General features: G+C 46.3%; 1 protein-coding gene across 1 annotated transcript in view; it reads left to right on the top strand.

Annotated features, from left to right (window-relative positions):
• Positions 1-22965, top strand: part of MYO1D (myosin ID) — a 620564-nt gene that overhangs the window by 335363 nt on the left and 262236 nt on the right. Inside the window, exon 15 of the mRNA XM_078645112.1 lies at positions 17138-17304. Coding sequence (XP_078501238.1) covers positions 17138-17304 — 167 coding nt within the window. The remainder of the gene's footprint in view (positions 1-17137; positions 17305-22965) is intronic.

Genomic DNA, 22965 nt, shown 5'->3' with positions numbered 1-22965 from the left:
CCGGCGGGGGAGCGGGTCTCTCCGGTCACTCCTCCCTGACGGGGGGCGCTCGAGGCAGGCCGCGGTTGGGCTCCGCCGACTTGATTGTTCTCTGGCCCAGCAGGTTCCACTTCCGCCGGTCTCCCGCCGCAGCAGCTTCTACTGGCACTTGCTGCGCGGCGGAGACCCGCCTTGCTTCTCGCAGGCCGCGGGTAGGCTCCGCTGGCTCTGCAATGTCTTTACTCGCTGGGGTGCCGCCGGCAGGTCGCGGGTGGGCTCCGCTGGCGCTGCTGAGTTTATCCTCGCTGGGGGTGCCGCCGGCAGGTCGCGGGTGGGCTCCGCTGGCGCTGCTGAGTCTATCCTCGCTGGGGGTGCCGTCGGCAGGTCGCGGGTGGACTCCGCTGGCCCGGACCACGTTGCGAGGGGGGTCGGGAGGCGGTTAGCTACTCCGCTCCCTCCCCCTCGTTGATAATGTTAATTGCGGGTCCAGCCGCACTCTCCCTCACGCAGTCTCTTGTCTCTGGGCCCCGCCGCTTACAGTCACACACGCGGCGGGGGCAGGGGATGACTCAGGCAGGCCGCGGGTAGGCTCCGCTGGTCCTGCTTATGATTGGGCACAGTTTATTTAAAGTCACTTCGCCCCTTGGGCTCACCTTCGGCCGACGGGCCTGATGCTCTGTCGCGGCCTCCGCCCGGCCGGTACACCTCTCCGGGGGGTCACTGCTTCGCGGCCGTCTCAGGTGGGCTCTGGGCGGTCCGCTCATTCCTGGTGGCACATGTTGGTGGCGGCTGACGCGGGTGGCTTCGGTCGGCTTGCTGTTAGCCTCTTGGTGGCTGCTGTGCTCCGACGTGCTCACCGGCTTCTCGGCTCGCTGCACCTTGCTGCAGGGGATGCCCTTCAGGCGGGCAGCTCTCTCCCCCTTTTCCTCAGTGTAGGGTAGTGGCACGCATGGGTTGCACTACCGACCTCGTCGCCATTGTAATGATGATTGTGGAGGGCCCTGGGCCCGCATGTTAGGCGCAGCAATGATGGACACAGACACCAGGAATCGGTAGTGGGAAAGGTCGCGAGCACGTGCGCTCAGCCTCTTTTATTGGCAGCGTCATGTGACACCCATGACGTCTGTGGTGGGTGGGTGTAGAGTATGTTACATCACACCGGAACACTAGAACGTGTCCACGCTAAGACACTACAGAAGTGAATTAACAGAATCAGAACAAAAGATGGAAGGAGTGGTTCTGAAAATGTGTGTGGGGGAGGTGGGTAGGACGAAGGTGTCTTTTAATAGGCGTAGTTTTAGGTCTTTTTTGAGCTGACTGCAATTCTGACTTAAAATGTTTGCCACCTGCCAGCTGCACCACGCCATATGTGATATTTAGGTCTCACACGAAATAGGGTGCGTATAGTTAAATGGCGCTCAGCTCTTTTGTTGACACACATCCAAAGTAATGGCAGAGAGCACGCCACCTCTAATATACCACATCCACGACCAGAGCCATCTCCAGGCCCCAAACTACAAGATGATCCCAACACCCCATCAAAACCCGCCTCGCTGCTCCGTACCTTTGCAGGGGCTTACCCCATCGCGATCCTGGTTCCAGCCAATTGGAACAGGTTCACCAAAAGATGCTGCAAACAGTCTGAACCGCCAGTCTTAAGAAAACAACTCGAGAACCACCACTCACCCAACATGTCCGTCTCGGTCTCCTCCTCTTCAGCCTTTAGACCAAATACCACACCCCAAGAAAACAGCTGAAGAGCAACCTGTTCCTTTAAAAACTCAACTAACTAACCTTCAGAAATAAACCTGGGTCTGGCCATACCAGGCAACAGACGGCTGCGCTGTGGGTCTTCCGTGCTCTGCTGTTTCACACAGGGCCTTTTAATAATTTGAAAGTGTCGATGTCACGCTGGGCCGACCTGGATGTTAATGATGGAAACAGTTGCAAAATGGAATAGGCTCCACCCAGAAATGGTGGCGCGTGCAGGGTCTGCTAATATTTGGAAGTCCAGGTGTGTTGGGTTCAAAGGTACGTTTAGGCAGCTGGTATATTTTGCTAGAAATTTAACCAGCGGGTGATGGGTTGCTGTTATAATTGCCCCAGAGGCCCTGAGGACATAATGGGACGTGTGACTTCCTTGTTTTAAGAGAAGCAAGGGGCTTGATTTGTATATGGTTTTGAATAAACCATGCACTAGTTAGGTGCTCAGATTTCGAACTGGCCGTGGACCAGTGGCCCCATCAACTCTTGTCACCCAATACTAACTTGGAAATGCAAGAAGTGGCCCAAGGGAGTACTGTGCGAGAAGCCGAGGTCCATGATTTCCCAGGGTGCATCACGAATCATATTAATGAGTCGCCAGGTGCAGCCTCTTGGATTTTGTCGTATTTCACTAAGATGCCAAAAGTCTTAGGTCGTGGAACGGTGCTGGACTGCTAACCACAGGGTATGAGCATTCCACTGGAGCGTGCTGCGCCAGGCATGAGACCTCGCCATTCAAGGGAGGGGGCAGGCCTGCTTGGGTGTGTCATGCCCTTGATGCTCTCTGTCTAATCCCAGATATTCCTGAATAGAGTCAAATTGCCCCATCCCATAAACTAATAAAGATCCCACACTTTTCAGAAATGCATCTCTCATCCCCCCACTTCCGTGCCTCCTCAAAACGATGCACTTGCTTCGAATCTTCCTCGGATTCCACAAACTCTCGAAAATCAATTGCTGAGTATTGATGTTCATGATATTGAAGCTTGACAGTTCTGTACAACAATACAGCAGCACAGTGCACGCACACAGACTGTAAAATGTTTATACATTACTACTTGTCCCCGCATTGACCGAACACTGCGTGGTTCACAGTGAAAGGGTGGCCTTGTGGAGTAAGAGGATTCTAGGGCCCTGTGGGGCATGGCCTCTATCCCATCTTCCTGACTTGCTCCTGTGGTCTAGGTAAAGCGTGAATGACTTTCATTTTAGGAGTTTCCTGAAGCGTGAATAGTAGGGTTCTGCCCTCCAGCTTTGGTTCAAGGCATTCCACATTAGACCTTGAGCTTCTGGGGTTCCTTTTGGCGGGAGGCAGTGACTCTCCTCTTCTTGAGTCAGGGTTGATGGTTGACTTAGAAGAAGCTGAGTGTTTTCTGGCCTAGGTTGGTTCTGGGCACGGCTTTGCAGCGGGCTCCTCTCTGTGGGTATTGAATCAATGGTGTGGGTAGAGTGTGGTGGATTCTTCTCTTTGACCCTGCTCCAGGAAGAGTTGTGAGTTGGGTGCTCTGTGTCTGGATGGTGGCAGGAGGGTCACTTTGGATGTTCTCTGGCTTTGTGGATGGTGGTTGGAGGTTCACGCACAACAAAAGATCTATAAATAGCAAAAATCTCAAAAATATCAACATAGTGCAGACAGCCCTCACCCACTCCACTAACAAACTGAAGTGCGTACTCCTCAACTGCAGATCTGCTAGCAAACATGCGCCTGACATCCACAATCTCATCCTCTCAAATGAGCTTGATATTGTTATCCTGACTGAAACATGGCTAAACAGCTGTTCCTCACCTATCCTAGACCTACTGGTCCCTCCTAGTCATGGTATAATCCGCCTAGACAGAACTGTGAAACCTGGCAGTGGTTTAGCATGCATCTACCAAAACACACTCTCAGTCAATCAAACAGACACCATCTCCTTATCCACCTGTGATTACTGTTGCATCAACATCACAAACATCAACTGCCTTATTAGCAAACTTCACATAATATACCAACTCCCCAGTGATAATCTTCCGTTCATCGAACAGATAATGGAAGACATCACATTCAACGACAACTCACAAGTGTCGTAGATTTTTCTCGGAGATGTAACCTGTATTAAATCTTTCCTGTCAGATCAGGATCTGACCCAATTCTGTGACAGTCCAACCCATAACAAGGGAGAAACATTAGACCTCATCATAGCCAAAACGAACAATGTCTCATTGGATTCCCCTGTGATTGGTCAAACCATTACTGCATCTTCTTTTCTACCAATATTGAAGTGACCCCGAAAAGAGTCCAACCTATAAAAGCAAAACAATGGGAAAGGAATATCCAAAATATCAACCCTATCGAAATAGCAAACAGATGCAACACCGACCTGACCCCCCCCCCCCCCCCCCCCAGACAGGCATGGTAGACGTTCATGACCTCACAGTCTTTTACAATTCCACTACTCTTGAAATACTTGACTCAACAGCCCTCCCCCAACAAAAAAACTTTCCACCAAAACATCCAAACCATGGTTCAACGAGAATCTGAACTCTGACTTGCGCAAGCTAAGATCAGCTGAACGACTATGGAGATCAGTACCCTCTATTGAACACCTAAATCACCTTTAGAGCGCTAAGGAATACATACAACAGGAAACTCTTAAAAGCTAAGGCAGACTTCTTTAGAACCCAGCTGAACCGAGCCATTAATCATCCCCAAAATTATTCGAAATAGTCAAACATCAATCACCCAACACACCAAACGCTAAGGAACAAAGAGAGTCGGCTACCCCTAGCTGCGAGGAGCGTGCCAATTTCTTCCTAGAAAAAACAAAAGCCATTGACTACGACATACAATCTAAGAATGCCCTTCCACCAGCTACCAATCATGAGTCTACATCTTACGCCCAGGTCAAGGTCTAATTTAGTATACCAGTGGAAACTCCTAAAAACAATGCCTCTTGACAAACCTTCACGCCCTACACGGAAAACAAGATCTATAACACTCTTCTAGCGATTAATCACTCCAGTCACTTCACAGATCCACTATCTCCTTCCTCATTCAAAATGTTAAAAACCTCTATTCTACCCTTATGATCAAATATTGTAAACACCTCTCTTAGGCAAGGCACCATACCTGACTGCTTATAGGAGGGCCGGTAACACTCATACTAAAGAAAGCCAACTCCCTCTCCTCAGATCTCAACAACTACCGCCCTATATCCCACACCCCACTCTGGGGAAGCTACTTGAAAAATGTGTACAAATTCAACTATGCAATCACATTGAGAAGTTCAACCTCTTAGACCAACACCAATCTGGCTTCCGTCAAGGACACAGCACTCAATCAGCACTCATCCACATAATGGACGACATATTAAAAATGCTAGACCATAATGAATCATGTCCTTTGATACTCCTCGACTTATCCTCCACTTTCGACACAGTTAAACATGACAACCTACTGTCCCTACTGGAATGAAGGATGAGTCTATCTGGTCCCGTGCTACAATGGTTTACCTCTTTCCTAAACAACAGAACCCAAAGAATCAAGATGAAGCAATCACTCTCTCAACCCTCCATGGTCACCCTAGGGGTTCCACAGGGCTCAGCACTATCACCCACTCTTTCCAATCTACTCATGTAACCCTTGGCAAACTGTTGAACTCTGCAAACATTCTATATCACCTGTATGCAGACGTAACACAATTGTATATGAAAATTGCCTCCCCAGAAGACTTTATCTCCCTCAACGCTATTCTGCATAATACTCAAAGTTGGCTCGCTGGCAATCACCTCATGCTCAACACCAAAAAAATGAAATTCCTCCTCATCCCCCGCCCCCCCCCCCTAGTCCTCCCCCCTAGTCCTCCCCCCCCCCCCCCCCCCCCCCTCAACCACACACCCAAGATAGACCTCTGGCTGAAGCATCTAACAACCTTTGACTGCTCTACCCACCTCATTAACTCCGCTAAATCCTTGGGAATCATCCTAGACAAACATCTGAATATGCAGGCACATTTCAGTAATGCCACCAAAGAAGCTAACCATCAGTTGAGGATCCTAAGGAAACGTAAACCCTTCCTCCCACAGGCCGTCTTAAAAGTGGCGGTACAAGCTCTAGTGTTGCCATGATTGGACTTCGGAAGCACCACTCTATGCGGACTTCCCAAATACAAATTGGCCCAGCTGAGGGTATCTCTTAACTCTGCGACCAGGCTGGTCTCTGGAATAAAAAGAAATAACCACATTTCTCCGACCTTAAAAGAACTAAACTGGCTACCATATGAGGCAAGAATACAACTAAAGATCGCCTGCATGACCCATAAAACCCTTCATCTTACCATATGTTACTATTAGCAACATTTGTTATCTTATCTACCACTGTCTACCTCTTTTTGATTGAATGTCGAACATTGTATGTATGTATATTACCCCCGCAACCGTCTGTTTCCGATTGGTTTAATGTAAAGCGCTCTCATACCCCCTAGGGTCATGTTCGCTCAGTGAAGGGAGGGAAGGGGAAGAGGGAGAAAGGCTGGCTGGTTTTCTATTTATGCTGCATCCTCCTGCTGGAGGGAGCTCAGACTGCTGGGTCGTAAAGTAATGAATCTTGATGGTGTTAAGCTGCACCACATGTGGTTCTTTCATGCTGCCCCAGTGGCTTTGGCACTCCAAATGCATGTGGCCTATAATTTCAATTGAGAAGCTAAAATAGTTATGGGGGTACATTTTAATCTGGTAGGTCCACTATTGTTTATTGCCATCTTCTGTCATCCCTACTACATGCCAGACCCAAAGCCCGCTCTGTCTTGGATCTTTTCTAAGGTGGGGCCCGAAGGAGCGAGAGTGTGCGAGAGAAAGAGAAAAGGAAGTGCCTTGTTTCTGTATTTTCAGAACGAACTGTAACCCACTATATTTAAAGTACATTTGGCCCATAATAATATCTAATATCCAATACTTTGCATACATTTGAGGATCATAAATGGTGTATGTGGATTCTACCCAGGGAAATATTCTGAGATTAATTTCACAGACGGTATTTTAAAGTATGCTGGGCCTGGAACATTGGTACTGTCTTGGTAGTATTGAAATATCACTCTTCTCTCTTTTATCCCTTCCTTTTCTCACCCTCTTTTCCTTCTTTCCCCCTCACATTCAATATCCCTTATCTCTTTTGCTCCCTTTGTTTATGTAGCTCCACTTTCTTTCATTCTCACCCACTTCTTTCTCGCCTTCCTGTTTTTTTTACTCTTTCTTCTCTCACTTCTTCTCTAGTATTTTCTCTCACAGTGGTGACTCCTCTGCTAAGGCGGAGGAGAATCGCCCCACTGCTGTGCAGCAGCGAAGTAAAGTAAAAATCAAATGATAATAACTTGAGGTTATTATCATTGTATTTTGTCCTGCTGCAGCAGCTCTGCAGGGTGGGGCAGGGCTGCTCTGATACAGGAGCATGGGGAGTGGCGAGTGCACTTTACAAGTGCGCATTAATGTTTGGCCGGCCGTTTGGGGCCGGCCAAACATTCATGCGCACTTACCATGTTCTCCACCCAGGCTGCATTATAGCCTGGCTGGAAATCATGCCCAGGCTCCCATTTCCTGGCTGAGCGTCGAATCGCTGCACTCAGACCAATCGCAACACTGCTTTGGTGCTGCCTGGGTGCTTAGTTATCATAACGCTGCATTGCAGAATTGTGATTGGCTTAGGACCTCTCTTCACTCCCTTTGTCACCTTCCCTTTATTATCCTTTTCTCCTTCTATCCACTTTTGTTTCTTTTTTCCTTGTCTCTTTTTCTTCTTACCTTCTCTTGCTTTTCATTTTGCTAGGCTCACTCTATTTCTTTATCCCAGCCTTATTGCACTATGTTCTTTACTCCTTGGTGTTACTCTTGTTTCTTTCTCTCTCCTTTTCATTATATTTGTCTCCATATCTAATCTTTCTCTCTTGCCCCAGTCCTCTTCCTATCGTGCTTTCCTTTAACTTCCATTCTTATCGCTCACCTCTTCATCGCCCTGTCTCTGTGTCTTTTTGTTCCTACACCTTGTTCAGCTTCGCTGGCTTTCTCTTTCTTCACCTCTTGGCCTTTCTTTGTCTCCTCAGTTTTTTAAATGTAATTTCGACCATATCCCAGTTCTTCAGAGATGTTGTGAGCTCTCATGTACATCTTTAGCTATCTTGTGCAACGTGCAGCATGCCTTAAACATGTACAACAGGGGCAAAACGCGGTGCAGTGTGAAAGCCATCCATGTAACCTAGTACAGAAAGCATCTCATTATGCGCCACTTCTGAAAACGATGTCAGGACTCCGGGGGAGGCATCCAAAATCGGAGACTGTGCCGGCTTATCTGGGATGTCTGGTCACCTTGCTTCATCCTCTTATGAAGCTAAGCCCTCGATGACGAATGATGCGTAAAGGTGCGCGCCTGACAAATTCCTTCCCTGCCACCCACTGCATGTGATCCCAGCAGGAGAGATGGCGCAGCTGCTGAATTAATCCCCATTCTATTTGTGATTGTTTCAGTCACCCCTAAAGACAATCTCTGGGTTTGCAAGAAAGATAATATCCCTGTCTGAACTCCTATATTCTGAGCTGACAACTCACCATGTGCCACCTGATATTGCACTGTTCAAATGGTCACCGGGTGGTGAGCCAGTAGCGTATACTGAGCATAAAGTGCTGATCCCCTACATACAGTAGCTTCCCGCTTGTGTGTGGCGGCTGTTTGCGTTTTTGCCCTGGTTGGAATGGATGCTCAAGCACAAAGCTTTACCCCTCTTCAGGCCCTGCACCAGCCAATGTCCCTTCATGGTGCATAGGTATTGAAAGATCAGGAGTCCAACCTCCTCTCAAGGCCCCACCTCTCTGTGGCCCGCCTTCCCTTTCACACAACAAACATATTTACAAAGTTGGCAGGTCTGTACATTGAAAGGGGCAGTGATCGAGGAATTCTAAATAATAGCTTTAAAGTGCTTAATTTATAAAAGAATTAGTGGGGGGCCCAAACCATAGCTCAGAAGACCACGGCCGGTGCTATTGAATGTCCACATGTTGAATACCAAGTCTGTGTAGTCTTGATTGCACCTCATGCCTCTTTAATCCACCACACTCTGCCCCTTTATTTCACTCTTGTGGGTTCCTGCTTTCTACCTAAGTCAAAGTTTTTCTGTCTTTCTCTTTCTCTTTCTTCTTCTTTTCCTCATGTGTGTTTTTCACTCTCTTGCTCTGGGTTCAAGTCAGATGAAGAAAAGTAAGAGCCAGTCCCCAAAAAGGAGTGCCAGTGTAACCACCAGCTCAAATTAAGTACTGAAGCTAACAACACACATCCATTGCGCTGTAACTAACCTCTGACTTTTCCACTCCTCCTATAAATCTTGAAATTTACCACAGTGCCCAGGCGTGGCTATGCATGACTTGTGCTCCCCCAAATAGCTAAATTAAATGAATAATTAATGCTATTCAATTATATGTCAAACACCACAAACCAACGCACAAAGCTCTACAATTCAGCACCCCAAGTTATGTTGCCAACAAGCTTGATCTGTCTGGAGGCTCTAGATCCTCTAGAAGCTCCAGCACCTTTCTGCTAAAGCCACAATGTTCCAATCGGAAGAAAACCTACAACCGCGCTTTCTGTGCCATGGCCCCTAGAACCTGGAACTCTCTCCTCCCTGAAATTAGACTGACCCCCTTCTCTACCTCCTTCAAGAAAAAAGTCAAACTCCTGTTAATGAACAAATTCTTGGTATAGATCATTAGAACTCTGCCTCTTGAGCTTATTGTTCTCCTATCCTGTATCTACTTTTATTAATGCTTAAAGATTTTTATGTCATTGCTTCATGTACTTGTGAAGTGCTCTGATACCCACAAGGGTCACGTTCACGCTGTATAACACATTTCAAATAAATAAATGTGATTTTTATGTTTAATGGAGTTCTGAGCGGCATGGAAATTCCGAGTACTTGGCTGGGGGCAGAGGTGGTTCCCATATTCAAAAAGGCCTCGCCTCTCCTCCCAGCCAATTACAGACCAATCAGTTTAATTGATGTGTCGCAGAAGTTGTTCGGTAGGATTCTGTTGAACCGGCTCCAGGATTGGGTAGAAGAGTTGGGTGTCCTTAGTCCGTACCAAGCGGGATTCAGGAAGGGAGTCTCCACAGTGGATCAGGTCTTTCGGTTGAATATCATCTATTGGAGGGCAGCGATGTTCGAGGGCGGCAGCCTATACACAATTTTTGTGGATCTGCGGGCCGCTTTCGACCTGGTGCCCAGAGGGAAACTTTGGAGCGTTCTGGCTGAGATGGGCGTCCCCCCGGATATCCTGATAATCTTACAGAGATTGCATTATAACAACTATGCCCGAGTGAGGTGCGGGAGATCCGGGGCATTGACGGATAGATTCCCCGTTGACCGGGGGGTTAGACAGGGTTGTGTGCTGGCACCGACCCTGTTCTGCCTCTTTGTCAACGGGGTAATTGCCCACCTAAACGCCACCGAATACACTGACGCCCCTAAATTGAACGGCAGCAGGGTGCCTGCAATCATGTTTGCAGACGACACCTTGCTGCTGTCCAAAACCCCAATGGGGATACAGAGGATCCTCGACTCATTTGTGGCTTTCTGCAATGATAGGGGATTAGAAATCAACGCGGCTAAAACCAAATTTATGGTCCTGAACCCAAGTCAAAAATTGCGTCCGAACCCATCATTAGGAGCTTCACGGCTTGAGAGAGTCTCCACTTTCGAATACCTCGGTGTAACCCTTAATGAAACAATGTCATGGGGACCACATAAGAGTAGGGCCAACCTAAAACTGGTACAGATCACAGGGGGTATCGTGCGGATGATGAATGGTTCCACATATCGTCCGCTGGGGCCGCTCATCCAGATCTATAAGGCACAGGCCAGGGGTGCCACCATGTACGGGGCGGAATTGTGGGGTTATACATCTTCCCGCAGTCTGTCCTTAACTGAGAACAACTTTATTAGACAGACAGTTGCACTCCCGCCCAGCACCCCGCTCCTCCCATTGAGACTGGATCTGGGCCTGCGACCAATAGCTGACGAACTAGGCTTAAGACCCATAGCCTTCTGGCGAAGGTTATGGAGTAGTGAAGAACTCTCTGCCTATAGGGCGGAACTGAGGGAGCTATTGACCCACCCAAAAGCGTTACAGATCCCCTGGATAAAATATATTCAAAAAACCTGCACAAGACTGGGGTTTCCTGATCTCTGGTCCGACCCCGCTAATGCCTCATTAAACATATCACGGAGAGCTCTGGCCATTGTTTACAATGAACAGAAACTAACCATGGCCCTAGACAGCCAGGGTGAGGGGTCACTAACATCTGTCTTTGTGCAAAGCAAGGACTCATACAGGTTGGAGAGGGTCTTAGACGCCATCTCCCCCCTGTTGGCCAGGAAGCTGTTTCTCCAATGGAGATATGGCACATTGCCCTTGCGATCTTTTACCAGCTCCTGGTCATCTCCGCCCTCCACCAAGCAGTGCCCGGTATGTGCAGGTGCGGAGGAAAGCGATTTGCATGTGGTCCTGTTTTGCCCTATTTACAAGGCAGCGAGGAAACACTGGCTCCTTCCACTTATTAGAAACCTTGGCTGTAGGGAGTATCTCCCGATGTACAGAATTTTAAAAACCGATGTTTCAAGCCTAACTGTGTTTGCACTAGCAACATTTCTCACCAATGTCTGGCACACTCACACCCGTATTTTGAAGTCGCAGACTCCCACCCAACTTTAAGGTTTATATTTTTAATCTCAATTTTATCACTATGTAACTCCAAGAATGGAAAGATTTTATATTGTATAAGTACCCATTGATTGAACATCCTTGTTGATTTTATACTGGTTCTATATGTTTTTACTGTATATCTTTGATGGCCATACGGCCGAAATAAAGAATAAAAAAACAAATGTGATTTTGTCAAAAAATCACGGGTATTGTTATCTAACCCAGCACTCATTTCTGATAGATACTTCTAGCTGCAGATTCGTCAGCTATGAATACTGCCCAGGCTCAAAACTGGATCAGTAAACTTTTCTACAGCCGTACTTCTGTGCGCCGCTCCCCCTGAATGCTGATGTCAGTTCCTCTTTTTCCACGCCTTTTGATCCAGAACCGGAGCTCCACTGTCAGTTTTGTCAGTCTGCCAATGACTTCTAAATCAAATTCCAGTGTGCTAGGGAAAGAATTCCCCACCAAAAACTACAGTTTTTCAAACCATGTTGTGACTGGAGGAAACAAATGTCAGTAACGGACCTGTGCTAAGGGTATCTCTGGTGTCTAGGCTCGGGCCACGGCACAGTCATGTGATAAATGTACCCTCATACACCGGAAGGTGATCCTGGAAATAAAATTGTGTGTTGCTCAACTCAAGAAGAAGTTTAGGCCTTTGTGCAAGTCCCTCTCATACTCCAAGTCTCAGACTCTGTCCTGCTCACGAGTCCGTTCCCTCGAACGGTTAACTTCACGCTCAAAGTCCTTTAATAATTCCTAGGACGAACAAAAAAAAGTGCAGCAGGACTCAACCATATTCCGTCAAACAATAAGCACAGAACAGGCAGCAAGGGATGATTAAAGCCGCACTAACTTCCTGGTCACTGCATACTTAACATCAATATTTATACTTTGTCTGGATGCCCACCTCCAGGATCCTCTGCCAAGAGACCCACAATTTATAGCACAAATAAACAAAGTATGGAGAGGCAACCCAAAAGGAAAGATTAATATTCTACAATTGTGATTCCACAGAATGAGATCAAGAGTCTTCGGTGTCTCTGTTGCTTCTTTTTATTTTCAAAATTTTAGGTATAAAACCAACTCCTGCAGCCAACGCGTTTCACCCTGAATCGGGCTCCATCAGGGCAGTATTTGCATATATTGAGTAAAAAAGCATCAACTTCTAAGCAACGTTATAGCTTGCTCCAATTATAGGCAGATAACGTATCCAATAATGATGTAATGAAAGCAGAAGCAACCGTACGTAATCCAGTGGAATTTCACTCTGATAGGTGAAACAGTGGCCGTGTTTGCCAAAATCAAGCTCACATCACACCAATCATATTCCGCCACTTTGAACCTAAAGCGAATACAGTGGGGCAGCATGATGTGAGTTGTTTGCCTTCAAGGTCTTCAGTCACTGGGCCAGTTCCTCAGCTGATCCCAGTGTGTCATACATTTTTCTGGATCATCCTCATCACAGCAGCAGATGGAAAGCTTGAAGACTGCCATTCTGGAGAATGTAAGTGTCCTTCTGTCTCCCTCAGGCATGCCTTCTAACTCCAAGGTATCAAATGGGCCCTCAGTCAGGTCATCACTAGCTGATCCTTTCTCAGCACCATCTGACCCTTTGGGACACACCTGGGCCCGTACCGACGCCGGTACAAGCTTCCACTCTGGCTCCAAGACCTGTGCCGGGCTCTTCTACGCCGATGCTGCTGACAACGCCACCAGCACTGGAAGAGGATCCAGTGCTGATTCTGATGTCGGGCAATGAACTAAACAGCTCAATCTCAACCAATGTCATGCTACAAGATTGCAAGAGCGCAAGCGGTCGGCCTACATCCTGACTTGGTGCCTCTATCAGGCCAGATGCACCAGCAACGGCTCCATTTTCTTTTCAGCTCTTACTCTAGACAAGGTACACCCCAGGCTGTGGCTGATGCTGATGGCACGGATGTAGATTTAATCCCCCCATTTACTTAGATGATAACTTTTAAATTGATTTGCAAGAGGCCAGTGGACTTGAAGTGTCCCCTGAGTCAAGGTTTGTCTCATCACTTGGGCCATCAAGTGAAGAAAGTGCTCCCTTTGCAGTGGTGGTCTAGAGGGCAGGTGAGCTCCGATAATTACAGCTGTCCTCAGTCGAGACCAAAACGAACATCCTTACTGAAATGTTGCAGCATGGAGCCATCATGTCTCAACATTTGCTTCCTTCTATCAAGGACCTCACTGATACCTGCCCACTGGTGAATAGGAAGTTTGCCAGGCATCACAGCTCGGCTCCTGGTGATTCTGACTTTATTACTAAACATCCTACTCCAGAGAGCCTTTTGTTTCAGGCTTTGATCAGTAAATTGAATGCCAGCTCTTTCTTCACAACTCCTCCATATTGGGAGTTTTAAGGCAATTGGCAATCGTATGTATTCCTCCACCAATCTAGCATTGCTGTCGGTCAATGCTACGCACATGCCCTGTGAGGCGTGTCCAGCGAGACCATACCAGCTGTCCCAGAAAACCTTAGCGCCTCCCGTGCTCAGGCAACTAATGCTGGACAAGTTGCTGCCAAATATTTTATCCACCCTGGCTTAGGTACTCTTGATTGGCTGGAAAGGGCAGTTGGCACCAGATTTGTGCTTCGTTGATTTACTTGGGTATGAGTCACAGGTTTTTCCAGTGCCAGTGCTGAGCCTCACGGTGCCACCTAGCGGTGTGTAGTAGCACCGCTGAGGAAATCTTTTGGGGTCCAGTCTGGCACCGGGAGTATTCTGAAGCTAGAAATCTGCGCATTTACAGAGTATCCACCAGAAAGAGCATTACCGAAGGTAAGTAATTTGTTCATTTTTCCTTCTCGCTCAGGAAAGACTGAATCTGTCCTGTGGGATTTGAACATGTAGCTTGCTTGTAATACACATCCCAGCACCGGCTGCTCAACCTACATAGTTGTTTGACGAGCTTTGTTAGATTTTGTTTGCGCATGGTATTGAACTGCTGTCCAACAGCGTGAATCTCTGAAAAGTGTTTATTTCACAAAGTAGCCTTGAAAAAGTACTGATTTGCACGAAATATTGAGACTGGTTTCCTGGAATGCTTCAAATGAGGTGCAAACTAAATGGGATATGTTCATGATTTGCAACTGCTAATAGAAACCTATTCAGTTGTACTTGTGAGGAGACTGCACCGCGAGGATGGCACATATATTTAAATATTGAAATATAGTGAATAGCCAAAGTGTGTGGGCAGATTTCCATCGCGTATGTTTCTTTAAAATCACGGCAATGGATTTTGTGACTCCTAATGTGTGCACAGTACATCATGCTCCTGAGATTTAGGTCCCTGCTATATATAAATACCTAGGTCAATATAAATCCTTGCTGAAGGGCTGTTGTTACCATGTACGTGTTCTGTGCATTCAGGTGGGCTCACACGAGTACCTTGTAGCCAATCTTAAATAACATATATTAACTTTCTTTTTATCTGGGAGACTGTGTATTACTACAAGTTTCAGGGGTTATGCACCATTTATAGTGGACGGTGTCCTGTAAACAAAATTAAATCATAGATAATGCAATTTTTATAATATTGATACTAATACTTTGTATGGTAGTACATAATGCGCTTCTAAGCACTGTAAATAACAGGTCTTACTAATACTCAATTAAATGATACTCAGTTATTAACTTTAATGGAACACGGAATCGCCCATATTGAGTCGAGACACTCATAATCGTCCTATCGCATGAAATGTCCCATTGATGAGCGTTTAACTCGTTGGGCAATCTTGATAGCTGTATAGATTATGGAAGCTTTAGTATCACCCAGGAAGGTGATGGTTTGTGAATCGCCAAAAGGGGGTGACTGAAGAGGATGGTTCTGAGTTTGATCATAAAGGCCATTAAAAAAGGCATAAGGAGAAGCCTCTGAAATATGCAAGAAATAATACTTTTATAACTAAGGCTTCAGCCTTCTTTCACATTTACATATGCACACCCTCTAGTTGTTTGAGTTTTTTGCTTACAGCTTCAACACAAACTTTAATGAAACCAAAGATGTTGATATTGCCTATCTGGAAATTGTAGAACTAAAATCAATCAATCAGAGCATTTATATAGCGCACTACTCACCCGGAGGGTCTCAAGGCGCTGGGGGGAGGGGGTCCGCTACTGCTCGAACAGCCAGGTCTTGAGCTGCTTCCTGAAGGCGAGGTGGTCTTGGGTCAGGCGGAGGTGGGTCGGAAGGGAGTTCCAAGTCTTGGCGGCCAGGTAGGAGAAGGTCCTTCCTCCTGTGGTGGCTCTTCGGATGCGGGGGACGGCGGCGAGGGCGTGGCTGGTCGATCGAAGCTGGCGTTTGGGAGCGTAGAAGTTGAGGCGGCTGTTAAGGTATCCTGGTCCTTGGTTGTGTAGGGCTTCGTGTGCGTGGGTGAGGAGCTGGAAGGTGATTCTCTTGTTCGTGTGGACAGAGCCGATGTTGATCATCTCTCGTCCAGTTTGGTAGCCGGTTCTTCCCTGAAGGAGAACTTGTGTCCCTCAGGTCGGTGAGGAGCAGTTAGCAGGGGCTCAGGCTCCTTGAGGCTGCCGGTGAGCACAGCATCCACGGTGGTTTCAACGCACCTAGAATCCTGTATCCTTCCGCCTGGAGGTACTCACCTCGAACCACCAGCTGCAGTGGCAGCTCTTTCCCTGTGCCGAAGATCCCATAGAACTGATCACTGAGGCTGGTGTTGAGAAGATCAAACTTCCAGCTGAGGCTGCAGCTCTTTCCTCGCGTCTGAGATGTAGCATCGCTCAAGGTGGTGGTGAGAAGTGTAAACCACCATCTATAATTAAAAGCACAAGCATATCACCCCTTAAGGGTTCAAGGCGCTGGGGGCCTTCGGGAAGATTAAGTGAGCTTTTGCCCAGAGTCATGTGATGCGGAGCAGAGCTGCTGCTGGCGATCGAACAGTTAGCCCCGCGCTCCGGAGTCAGCCGCTCTTGCCCTATGCCACTAGACCCAGTACCACCAAGACTAATGGTTAGAAATGTAAACCCCCAACTGAGATAGCAGCTCTTTTCCTAGCCATGATCCCCAAAGATGAGGCTAGTGTCGAGAAGCTCAAATTGTCAGTAGAGTTAACAGCGCTTTACTTGTATATGGGATCTTATATTCCTCTGGTCAATAGTGAACAAAAGTGCTTCGCTGCCTGGGGAACACTCTTTCCCTTTTTCAAATTATTCTAATCACTTTACCAAGGTTTTCATAACTCCCCATCTGCCTCTGCCAAAGGCAGCTCGAGTACCGGAAGCCGCTGCAGTCATCACAACTACACCCTAAAGAATAGATAATACCCCTGATGCAAGTTTTATACAAACGCAGGGATACCTCTGCTGTCTGATGCCTAAACCTGTAGAGTCTATGAAACCTGTAAGATATCTCTACTGGCTTATTTGTGTTTGTACTTGAATAATAGACCTGATGTCCATAAAATCTGTGCAATCTTGTTTCTAAAGCTGGAATGTGGATGCTTTTGGGTCAGGACGGTAAATTGGCATGACTGCTAATTGTGGTTTCCTCACAACATCGATAGCTCCAACTTTTTCGCCCACGTATTGCTGCCATTTTGTTTCTTTTATGAGTACACACTCCCAGGTGAAGGCAGTGTATGGGGAAGCTGATTTAGCTCACCTTGTTGTTCTCGCCCCTCCAGGAGCCGTACTATGTTCGCTGCATAAAACCCAATGACAAGAAGTCCCCACAGCTGTTTGATGAGCAACGCTGCCGGCACCAGGTGGAGTACCTGGGCCTACTGGAGAATGTGCGCGTGCGGCGAGCCGGCTTTGCCTACCGCCAGGCCTACCAGAAGTTCCTGCATAGGTGAGTCGGCCTGTCTGCTCTCAGCATTGCATAGCCATTGGTCTGTGACCTTACATGAGGGTTTTTTATGTGTTGCTAAAAACCTTACTGACACACCCCACACTTTGTTGCAGTCTTCGTATCTGCATAATTGGACCAAGCTTAAGCTGTATTGTTCATTCCCCCACCTTAATTCTGCAAAATATCAATTCTTTATTTCTATTGTGTGTAATTTGCGAAGTGAAGCATAAGTGGGTATTGGGGCAATGGGCCATTGTTTATTTATTCGAGGATCTTTATAAAGCGCACTGTCACTCACTAATGGTCTTCTAGCGCTACAGTAATAAAAGTCTGAACCAGCTTGACAGAAAACAGGTAAAGACGAATGTCACAGTGAGAAGAGCCAGGCTTTTAGGAGTCTCCTATATTCAAGTAAGTTGGGTTCAGCTCTGATGGCAAGGGAAAGTGAATTCAATAAGGATGCTCCATAGACACTTACATCCTCCCCAATTCTTTGCTTTTGATTTTTTCACAACTAACTCCATTTTATAGATAATCTCATATTTCTTACGAGTTAAATTTGATTGTTACTTGAAAATATGGGGCAGAAGCATACAAAAATTATGCATAATGCATGCAGTTTTGAATCGAATGCGTTTCCTAATTGGAGCGATTCTAGAGATGCCTACAGTGTTCTGAAATGTGGTCAGATTTCGCAGGATTAAAGGCCAGTCTAACAATGGCGTTCGGGAGCTCCGCAAACTGTCTAAAGTTGTTTTTTGTTTTGTGTTTTTTGGCAGACTCCGGTAAATGAATTTCTGAAGTTTAATCTTCATTAGACATTGGCTACGGTGGCTCAGTGAGAAGCAGGAAGGAAGGGAACGATTATGCACAGCACTTTCAGGAGAAAGAGTCAGGAATCAGATGTGGTGGTAACAGCAGCTATTTGAGATGCTGTTGAGAACTGAGAGTCAAGAATGATTCCTAGATGACAGGTTAGGGTAGGGGCATTGTGGCAAAGCCCTTAATATGGAGTCGCATCTATTGACTTCGTTAAAAGTGGTTACAATTTCAGATTTTAATTAATACAATTTTAAAAGTGTGTTCGTCACCCATGTTTAGGTGGTAACTAGGGCAAACGGGAGGTCGGAGGTAGGGTAGGCAGAATTTTTGAGAGCCTGAATATAAGCAGCGTGTCTTTAGCATAGAAATACGTTTTAGCTTTATATTTCTGCAGCAAAAATACTAGTCAACATAAATAAAGATTAAACAGATGGGGGTGAAATTATTGTTCATTGGAGGACATCCCAGAAGAGAGGTTTGGTTGTGAGAGAAAAGATCCCGGTAGAGTAACTTGAGACCTTCCTCACAAACAATGTAGACAAAAATGTAGAGTCTCGGGTCTGGCCAGAGATGTGATGGAGCAAAATGGAGGGTCAAAGGTGGCGAAGTCTCGTAATATCAGGATCCCTGTCGCCCTCATCCACCATCATGCGGCGGTCAACCTCACCTGAGGTGACCACAAGCTCCGGTCATCTGCCCAATATAGTCGGGTCTAAAACGTGCTGCACAGGGTGCCAACCCTGGTTGTTGTCTACACAGTGTTGTAACTGATTTGTCGCAGTTTTCTTCCAATCATTTTTTATGCATGGGAATAAAGAAATTAGCCTTTAATTTGCCAGATCACTCTGACGTGTCTAACAGTGTGTTTTTTTAAGAGTGGTCTCACTATAGCATGATTAAAACACTCATATAAAATTCTAGATGTTATTGATGAATGTACTCCAGTGGTGGGGAGTATTTTATTTATGCACTGCTAGGTTTTAGTCCAGTGGCTATATTGCCAGAAGGCTGTGTCCAGAGTAGTCGTTTTGCAGAAGAACCTGGAGTGGGGTGTTTTCCACTAGCTTAATTTGGCAATGAAGCCCCCTGGGAGCCCCCTGGGATAGTCCACTTGTATGGGTTGGGAGGCTCATAGTGCCTTCATAGCGTGTAGTGGCTGTTTTTCTTGGCCTCTCCTCAAGGAGCTATGGTTGTGTGCTGCCCTACACCCTCAACACTGTGATGAAAAAAACTACACAGAGTGAGTGTTGCTAAAATGAGGAGTTGAACCGAGTAGAATATTGAGTCCGTTTTAACTGATGGGTGATTTCCACCATCATTGTTCTTTATAGCCAGGGCCAATGGAATTATGTGGCTGGGTTGTCTAAATTGGGCGCCATTAGGCTAATTATACAGCGTAATGCAACAGCATTTTGTGATAGTATTACTTCATTATTTTGTCATTTCATGGAGGCTGGGCAAAGGTTTCACCTAAGTAGTGCCAATTAAACACCCAAATTAAGCAAAAAGCAACAGAAAGGGGATCAGTCAACCTTTGCGAAGGGCCTTCGACTATTAACGTCTGCAAATTATGCAGCGGATGATTGATTATGTGGTAAATGCAGCAAATCTGTAATTATGCAGAAAATGCCGAAGACGGAGAATCGCAATTCCGGCCACTCTAATTATAGCTCAGAAGTGATTGAAGGGCCAGCAATACCCACACTGAAATGTATGCCTGTCTAAAAACTAATAACCCAAGATGAAGCCTGAGCTGTACCCTTTGTTGCACCCACCTAGACCCTGATTATGCCTTCTTGCTTTCTCATTACAAACACGCTAGAACACCCAGCGTTACATTACCAATTCACAGCACAGTTTGAGTGCATGGACCCATCAGAAGACATCTTTTTGGGGAGATTATGGTATGCAAAGCATGTTTCTGGGAGTTCATGCATTGCCTCGCTCCCCTAAATCGTGTTCTCTGTACGAGATAAAGCTCTTATTGGACAGTGGGTTTAGTGGGTGTGCTTGTGTCGCACTGTTTCTGAGATCCCCTTATCTGTACCGCCTCCCGCAATAAGCCTTGACTGCTCCCATTCGCTGCCCTTGGAGAGTCGAGCTCAAGGAACCTACTTATCCATTTGGTCACCAATGGTAATCTGCAGTTCACCAAGGATAGTGCCCAGTAACCATCAACTCCTTGGGGCTCAGAGGAAATGCGGGACAATCGATTTTTGCTTTATGCCGTTAACTGCAAACACGGGAGCACCGAGAAGTAGGCTCAGTTGCGATAGTGACTACTGTTAAAAAAACAGAGCACCTTCGCAGGACCTCCAACAAGCGTGCAATTCATTGGGAATAGGGGGGAGGGGCAAAGAGCACTAGATGTGGGCAGACACCAAAATGGCTCATGCCACTGGTGGGTACGTTTTAGCCATGAAATTAAGACTTCTCATGTAGATTCAGCTTCACCACTTTGCCAAAATATTATTACAATGAACACTACTGAATGTCTGTGCAAGACCCCCAAAACAGCAGCATTTCCCTGGTGTCAGCAGTCAAGGATCATCGCTATGAGAACCACCACCACTATTCCAATTATGGGCGAGCGGGCAACTCCAGTTGTGGTTTAGTGGACAATATGATAATGATGGGACCAGAACATGCGGTTTAGTGGGCAAGTTGAAAATTATGGGACAGTACACATGGTTTTCAATCCCGGCTTTCCCAAGTGACCAAATTGTGTGCTCTTAGGCAGTCCTTTTTGCACTTATTCTTTTGCTTCTGTTTTTTCCAAATGTGGGAGTACTAAGACTATATCTAAACACTGGTAGTGAATGTGTATTTAGAACCCTGGACCGAAACCAAACACACAATGGGCATTACCCTGGGGAAGACAGCTTCCAGTTTCATGGTCTTCGCCCCAAAATGTGGTAATGGGTATATTATCGGCCTTGGCACAAACAATCCTGCATTGCAATCTCAATTCTACTTTCCCAAATTGTTTGATCTTGGAGAAATCATGCAATCACTATGCATTTGTCCCCTTGTCTCCGATTAAGCGGGAACTTTGTAATGGGCTTACTACAGAAAGTGAGAACAAAGGGAATTTACTCAGGACTGGCACTTTTCCTCCAATTAGATTTTATTTTAATTTCTAAATTATTAAAATTGAAAAATAATTCCCACTTGGTCTGCCTCTGATTGATAAAACCGCATAACACACTATTTAAGTTTAGTCTTAGCTTTGACAGTGTGATTACTATATGGATGTGTAAAAATTCAAAACATCCGACAGATTGCAGTAGTTGAAACTTTTTTTTAATTCCTTCAAATAAAAAGATGTATTTTCAATTGTTAGACCTGAATAAGGTAGTGGCCAGTGGCATCCTGGTCCCTAACTCACTCTGCCTGGTCACTATCTGCTTTAAAGTCTCACCTGCTGGTTTAGGTCCCTTCAAAGAAGGTGCTCACAGGCCTCCTTACTGGTGATAATTGATACATTGGTTACATACCCTAGGGCGTTTATGAAAAGAAGCAAGAAGGGACAATCCGTGTTTGTGTGCAACGCAGGGTCCCGCTCAGCCTCTGGAAGTGCTAAGAGGTTGGAGAAGAAAGGAAAACAACTTAGGAGAGAAATAAGGACTTGGAGATGGTGGTGATCTGAGACGACATGGAATGGTGGTAAGAAAGTTAAAGGAAGGGAAAGAAGAGAAAGTCTCAGTGGAGAATAAGAAGGGGAGGGAATAAAGGGAGACGAGCAAAGTGGAGAAAAAGAAGATAATGACTTCAGTGGGTGAAAATGGATGGAAAAGAGCAGAGAGGAGTAAAAGAAGATTGTAAGCTCGATGGTATAAAATGGAGAGGTAAGAGATGAGTGGTGCAAATGAGAAGAAGGCGTGAAAGGAAGAAATAATTGCCGATCAAACGAGTGGGCGATACAAGGTAGGAGGACTGAGAGGAAGTAAAAAAGATAAGAGGTGGGGAAAATGAAAGTTAGAGACCGAAGGAAGGAAAAAGAGAGAAAGATAGAGAAGGAAAGGAAAATGCCTAAAAGGCAGGAAAAGGACAGAGAAGAAGAGAAGAAAAGAGGAGCGCAGTTTGGAGGGAGGAAAGACAGGGACACCAGGAAGTTCGAAAAGCAGAGAGAGGCTGAAGAGTCAAAAGGTTGGTTTGAAGAGTGGAGGGGAGGAGATGGGGACCAGGCAGAAGGATGAAAGTCAGGGAAAGATATTAGTGGGTGAAGGAATGGAAATGGTAAAGCTGGTAAAGTGGCTGGAAGATGGCCTAGGAGAAGAACTCTTGTGCAACACGTTTTGGCACAAAATATTCTCCGATATTAACCAAGCAATGAGTCACAAGTAGGTTGTGATGCCCAAAGGTGGGCCACCTGGTTTTGGGGAAGCCCTGGCCTAGTTTTGGCCCCAATCTGATCTAGTCCATCTCTACAGGACAGATGTTTGAAGCAATGAAAATACCATCACCCATCTGGCTGTCCCACATGTTCACTTATTGAGAAGTGCACCCACCCTGTATACACTATAGATTCTCAAATGTATTAAAACATTTGTTTATCTTTGGGGGGAGGGCCTTGGGAAGGGACAGTCACAGAACAACCTATGTCCAGAGAGCATTATTAGAATGCTGCCTAGAGTTCTGGTATAATGTGTACAACAGGGGCAATCACAAACACAGGTAAAGATAATGCCCCGTATTCACAAAAATAGGTGTGAATCCTCACCTCTAGACTTACTCCTGCACAAGAGTGCAGATGTAAGACTTTAATCTACTCCCAATACTTTAGCGAAGAACCTCTGGAAAGCTGCACGAGTTGCTGCTTTCAGGCGTGCTTCCGGA

This window comes from Lissotriton helveticus, chromosome 5_1 (assembly GCF_964261635.1).
Source record: "Lissotriton helveticus chromosome 5_1, aLisHel1.1, whole genome shotgun sequence".
Classification (NCBI taxonomy): Eukaryota; Metazoa; Chordata; class Amphibia; order Caudata; family Salamandridae; genus Lissotriton; species Lissotriton helveticus.
Note: the sequence above shows the minus strand (reverse complement) of the source record. Positions and strands in the feature narration are given on the sequence as shown.